At 39.2% G+C, this 6,810-nt stretch overlaps 1 protein-coding gene across 2 annotated transcripts in view; it reads left to right on the top strand.

The window, feature by feature from the left end:
• Positions 1–423: 423 nt before the first annotated feature.
• LNX1 (ligand of numb-protein X 1) overlaps positions 424–6,810 on the top strand; it is a gene marked incomplete at its 5' end in the record, with an annotated part of 125,926 nt that continues 119,539 nt past the window's right edge. For both annotated transcript variants that reach the window (XM_082630677.1, XM_082630676.1), the window contains one exon: positions 424–815. In XM_082630677.1, the coding sequence (XP_082486803.1) occupies positions 424–815 (392 nt within the window). The remainder of the gene's footprint in view (positions 816–6,810) is intronic.

Raw genomic sequence — 6,810 nt, 5'->3', positions numbered from 1 at the left:
TGGTTTTCTTCTTGTCCTGCTCTGACAGAGAATTTTATAAATCACTGGGCTATTTTATTAACAAATTACATTTCATAGGGTGTATTTCTGGGCATTTCCCAGATCTTACCCCAATAATTTTCACTACACCAACATGAGGACATTAAAGGGAAATATTATTCCTGCTGGGATAGGTGGTTAAACTGAGGCATAGGAGGCAAGGCTGCTGGCCCCAGGTCATGTCAGTCACCTGAGTGGGCACTCAGCCCTGGCCTTCTGAGTCACGGCCCAGTTCTGTCCACTGGCAGCACCGCCTCACGTCCATAACCAAGATGAGCAGTCTTGTTCTCTTTTAGGTTTGTGGATGGCTCCTAGAAGATCTTGATTCTCTCCGGAGGATACATCGTTTTCCTGTCACACTGCCCTGCCCCCTCCCAGTCAACCATGAACCAGCTGGACCCCGCTGAGGATCCAGATGCCGGCCCTGCCCCGCCGTGTGTGGTGTGCGGCCAAGCCCACGCCCTTGAGGAAAACCACTTCTACACCTACACGGAAGAAGTGGACGATGACCTCATTTGCCACATCTGCCTACAAGCTCTGCTGGACCCTCTGGACACTCCCTGCGGACACACCTACTGCACACTCTGCCTCACCAACTTCCTGGTGGAGAAGGACTTCTGCCCTGTGGATCGCAAGCCTGTGATTCTGCAGCACTGCAAGAAATCGAGCATCCTGGTCAACAAGCTCCTCAACAAGCTGCTGGTGACCTGCCCGTTCACAGAGCACTGCGCACAGGTGCTGCAGCGCTGCGACCTTGACCATCACTTTCAAATGAGGTAGGGAGGGGCTTCTCCTTGGCCAATCCAGCGAAGCCCCACCCTCAGGGCGGCTGCTGGAAGGGTGGGGTGTTCCAGGGCCCGGCTGCTTCCCGAGATGCCTATTTCTCTGCCTTCTGCTTTGCAACCAATGGAAGGAGTCATTCAAAATAAGAAAGGTCTTAGGTATTAATGGCTGTGGTTCAGGGTGAGGAAACAGTATGTGGCAAAGTTGTGGGGTGTGAGTTGCGTGTGTGTGTTTATAGAACTGGGTTTTTTTTTTTGTTGTTAAAATATACATCACATAAAATTTACCATTTTCAGTATACAGTTTGGTGGCATTAAGTACATTCATACAGTTGTGCATCCACCACTACCATCCATCCATCTCCAGAACTTTTTTCATCTTCTAGAACTAAAACTTCATACCCATTAAAACAAACAAACACAAAAAAACTCCCATTCCCTCCTCTCCAGCCTCTAGCAATCGCCATTCTACAATAGTTTCTGTCTCCATGAATTTGAATGCTCTAGGCACCTCATATAAGAATCATCATTCAATGCTTGTACTTTTGTGATTGGCTTAGTTCATTTGTGTCCATTTGAAATGTGAAAGATACTGGAAAATCTGATGAGCAGCTTTCTCTGAGGCTCCTGATCCCCAAAAAGATTTCCTGGAGGGCACTGCTTATCTTTTTTGTTGTTGTTAAATTTATTTATATGATTTATTTATTTATTTTTTGGATGTGCTGGGTCTTCGTGGCTGCGTGCGGGCTTTCTCTAGTTGTGGTGAGCGGGGGCTACTCTTTTTTTTTTTCTTTCTTTTATTTATTTTTTTATACAGCAGGTTCATATTAGTCATCCATTTTATACACATCAGGGTATACATGTCAATCCCAATCTCCCAATTCATCCCACCACCACCACGACCCCCACTGCTTCCCCGCCTTGGTTTCCATACATTTGTTCTCTACATCTGTGTCTCAATTTCTGCCCTGCAAACGGGTTCATCTGTACCATTTGTCTAGGTTCCACATATATGCGTTAAGATGCGATATTTGTTTTTCTCTTTCTGACTTACTTTACTCTGTATGACAGTCTCTAGATTCATCCACGTCACTACAAATGACCCAATTTTGTTCCTTTTTATGGATGAGTAATATTCCACTGTATATATGTACCACCTCTTCTTTATCCATTCATCTGTCGATTGGCATTTAGGTTGCTTCTATGACCTGGCTATTGTAAATAGTGCTGCAATGAACATTGGGGTGCATGTGTCTTTCTGAATTATGGTTTTCTCTGTGTATATGCCCAGTAGTGGGATTGCTGGGTCATATGGTAATTCTATTTTTAGTTTTTTAAGGAACCTCCATACTGTTCTCCATAGTGGCTGTATCAATTTACATTCCCACCAACAGTGCAAGAGGGTTCCCTTTTCTCCACACCCTCTCTAGAATTTGTTGTTTGTAGATTTTCTGATGATGCTGATTCTAACTGGTGTGACGTGATACCTTATTGTAGTTTTGATTTGCATTTCTCTAATAATTAGTGATGTTGAGCAGCTTTTCATGTGCCTCTTGGCCATCTGTATGTCTTCTTTGGAGAAATGTCTATTTAGGTCTTCTGCCCATTTTTTGATTGGGTGGTTGTTTTTTTAATATTGAGCTGCATGAGCTGTTTATATATTTTGGAGATTAATCCTATGTCCATTGATTCATTTGCAAATATTTTCTCCCATTCTGAGGGTTGTCTTTTTGTCTCGTTTATGGTTTCCTTTGCTGTGCAAAAGCTTTGAAGTTTCATTAGGTCCCATTTGTTTATTTTTGTTCTCTATTTCCATTACTCTGGGAGGTGGGTCAAAAAAAATCTTGCTGTGATTTATGTCAAAGAGTGTTCTTCCTATGTTTTCCTCTAAGAGTTTAATAGTATCTGGTCTTACATTTATGTCTTTAATCCATTTTGAGTTTATTTTTGTGTATGGTGTTAGGGAGTGTTCTAATTTCAGTCTTTTACATGTAGCTGTCCAGTTTTCCCAGCACCACTTATTGAAGAGACTATCTTTTCTCCATTGTATATCCTTGCCTCCTTTGTCATAGATTAGTTGACCATATGTGTGTCTATTTATCTCTAGGCTTTCTATCCTGTTCCACTGATCTATATTTCTGTTTTTGTGCCAGTACCATATTGTCTTGATTACTCTGGCTTTGTAGTATAGTCTGAAGTCAGGGAGTCTGATTCCTCCAGCTCCTTTTTTTTCCCTCAAGACTGCTTTGGCTATTCGGGGTCTTTTGTGTCTCCATACAAATTTAAAGATTTTTTGTTCTAATTCTGTAAAAAATGCCTTTGGTTATTTAATAGGGATTGCATTGAATCTATAGATTGCTTTGGGTAGTATAGTCATTTTCACAATCCAATCCAAGAACATGTTATATCTCTCCATCTGTTGGTATCTTCTTTAATTTCTTTCAACAGTGTCTTATAGTTTTCTGCATACAGGTCTTTTGTCTCCCTAGGTAGGTTTATTCCTAGGTATTTTATTCTTTTTGTTGCAATGGTAAATGGGAGTGTTCCTTAATTTCCCTTACAGATTTTTCATCATTAGTGTATAGGAATGCAAGAGATTTCTGTGCATTAATTTTGTATCCTGCTACTTTACCAAATTCATTGATTTGCTCTAGTAGTTTTCTGGTGGCATCTTTAGGATTCTCTATGTATAGTATCATGTCATCTGCAAATAGTGACAGCTTTACTTCTTCTTTTCCAATGTGTATTCCTTTTATTTCTTTTTCTTCTCTGATTGCCATTGCTAGGACTTCCCAAACTATGTTGAATAATAGTGGCGAGAGTGGACATCCTTCTCTTGTTCCTGATCTCAGAGGAAATGCTTTCAGGTTCTCACCATTGAGAATGATGTTTGCTGTGGGTTTGTCATATATGGCCTTTATTCTGTTGAGGTAGGTTCCCTCTATGCCCACTTTCTGGAGAGTTTTTATCATAAATTGGTGTTGAATTTTGTCGAAAGCTTTTTCTGCATCTATTGAGTTGAACATATGGTTTTTACTTTTCAATTTGTTACTATGGTGTATCACATTGATTGATTTGCATATATTGAAGAATCCTTGCATCCCTGGAATAAACCCCACTTGATCATGGTGTATGACCATTTTAATGCGTTGTTGGATTCTGTTTGCTAGTATTTTGTTGAGGATTTTTGCATCTATATTTATCAGTGATTTTGGTCTGTAATTTTCTTTTTTTGTAGTACCTTTGTCTGGTTTTGGTATCAGGGTGATGGTGGCCTCATAGAATGAGTTTGGGAGTGTTCCTTCCTCTGCAATCTTTTGGAAGAGTTTGAGAAGGATGGATGTTAGCTCTTCTCTAAATGTTTGATAAAATTCACCTGTGAAGCCATCTGGTCCTGGACTTCTGTTTGTTGGAAGATTTTTAATTACAGTTTCAATTTCATTACTCGTGATTGGTCTGTTCATATTTTCTATTTCTTCCTGGTTCAGTCTTGGAAGGTTATACCCTTTTCAGAATTTGTCCATTTCTTCCAGGTTGTCCATTTTATAGGCATAGAGTTGCTTCTAGTAGTCTCTTAGGATGCTTTGTATTTCTACGGTGTCTGTTGAAACTTCTCCTTTTTCATTTCTAATTTTATTCATTTGAGTCCTCTCCCTCTTTTTCTTGATGAGTCTGGCTAATGGTTTATCAATTTTGTTTATCTTCTCAAAGAACCAGCTTTTAGTTTTATTGATCTTTGCTATTGTTTTCTTTGTTTCTGTTTCATTTATTTCTGCTCTGATCTTTATGATTTCTTTCCTTCTGCTAACTTTGGGTTTTGTTTGTTCTTCTTTCTCTAGTTCCTTTAGGTGTAAGGTTAGATTGTTTATTTGAGATTTTTCTTGTTTCTTGAGGTAGACTTGTATAGCTATAAACTTCCCTCTTAGAACTGCTTTTGCTGCATCCCATAGGTTTTGGATAGTCATCTTTTCATTATCATTTGTCTCTAGGTATTTTTTGATTTCCTCTTTGATTTCTTCAGTGATCTCTTGGTTATTTATTAACATATTGTTTAGACTCCATGTGTTTGTGTTTTTACTTTTTTTTCCTGTAATTGATTTCTAATATCATAGCATTGTGGTCAGAAAAGATGCTTGACATGATTTCAATTTTCTTAAGTTTACCGAGGCTTGACTTGTGACCCAAGATGTGATCTATCCTGGAGAATGTTCCGTGCTCACTTGAGAAGAAAGTGTAATCTTCTGTTTTTGGATGGAATGTCCTTTAAATATCAGTTAAATATATCTGGTCTATTGTGTCATTTAAAGCTTGTCTTTCCTTATTAATTTTCTCTTTGGATGATCTGTCCATTGGTGTAAGTGAGGTGTTAAAGTCCCCCACTATTATTGTGTTACTGTCAATTTCCTGTTTTATAGCTGTTAGCAGTTGCCTTATATATTGAGGTGCTCCTATGTTGGGTGCATATATATTTATAATTGTTATATCTTCTTCTTGGATTGATCCCTTGATCATTATGTAGGGTCCTTCCTTGTCTCTTGTAACATTCTTTATTTTAAAGTCTATTTTATCTGATATGAGTATTGCTACTCCAGCTTTCTTTTGATTTCCATTTGCATGGAATATCTTTTTCCATCCCCTCACTTTCAGTCTGAATGTGTCCCTAGTTCTGAAGTGGGTCTCTTGTAGACAGCATATATATGGGTCTTGTTTTTGTATCCATGCAGCGAGCCTGTGTCATTTGTTTGGAGCATTTAATCCATTCACATTTAAGGTAAGTATCGATATGTATGTTCCTATTACCCTTTTCTTAATTGTTTTGGGTTTGTTTTTGTAGGTCCTTTTCTTCTCTTGTGTTTCCCACTTAGAGAAGTTCCTTTAGCATTTGCTGTAGAGCTGGTTTGGTGGTGCTGAATTCTCTTAGCTTTTGCTTGTCTGTAAAGCTTTTGATTTCTCCATCGAATCTGAATGAGATCCTTGCAGGGTAGAGTAATCTTGGTTGTAGGTTCTTCCCTTTCATCACTTTAAGTATATCATGCCACTCCCTTCTGGCTTGTAGAGTTTCTGCTGAGAAATCAGCTGTTAACCTTATGGGAGTTCCCTTTTATTTTATTTGTCTTTTTTCCCTTGCTGCTTTCAATAATTTTTCTTTGTCTTTAATTTTTGCCAGTTTGATGATTATGTGTCTCGGTGTGTTTCTCCTTGGGTTTCTCCTTATGGGACTCTCTGCACTTCCTGGACTGAGTAGCTATTTCCTTTCCCATGTTAGGGAACTTTTCAACTATAATCTCTTCAAATATTTCCTCGGGTCCTTTCTCCCTCTCTTCTCCTTCTGGGACCCCTATAATGCAAATATTGTTGTGTTTAATGTTGTCCCAGAGGTCTCTCAGGCTGTCTTCATTTCTTTTCATTCTTTTTTCTTCATTCTGTTCCACAGCAGTGAATTCCACCATTCTGTCTTCCAGGTCACTTATTCATTCTTCTGCCTCAGTTATTCTGCTATTGATTCCTTCTAGTGTATTTTTCATTTCAGTTATTGTGTTGTTCATCTCTGTTTATTTGTTCTTTAATTCTTCTAGATCTTTGTTAAAGATTTCTTGCATCTTCTCGATCTTTGCCTCCATTATTTTTCCGAAGTCCTGGATCATGTTCACTATCATTATTCTGAATTCTTTTTCTGGAAGATTGCCTATCTCCGTTTCATTTAGTTGTTTTTCTGGTGTTTTATCTTGTTCCTTCATCTGGTACATAGCCCTCTGCCTTTTCATCTTGTCTGTCTTTCTGTGAATGTGATTTTTGTTCCACAGGCTGCAGGATTGTAGTTCTTCTTGCTTCTGATGTCTGCCCCAAGTGGGGGCTACTCTTCGTTGTGGTTCGCGGGCTTCTTATTGTAGTGGCTTCTCTTGCTGTGGAACACGGGCTGTAGGCATGTGGGCTTCAGTAGTTGTGGCACGTGGGTCAGTAGTTGTGGCTCGTGGCCTCTAGACCGCAG

Source organism: Mesoplodon mirus (assembly GCF_964341445.2).
Source record: "Mesoplodon mirus genome assembly, chromosome: 2".
Classification (NCBI taxonomy): Eukaryota; Metazoa; Chordata; class Mammalia; order Artiodactyla; family Ziphiidae; genus Mesoplodon; species Mesoplodon mirus.
The sequence above is the reverse complement of the archived record's forward strand: the minus strand, read 5'-3'. Positions and strand labels throughout refer to the sequence as shown.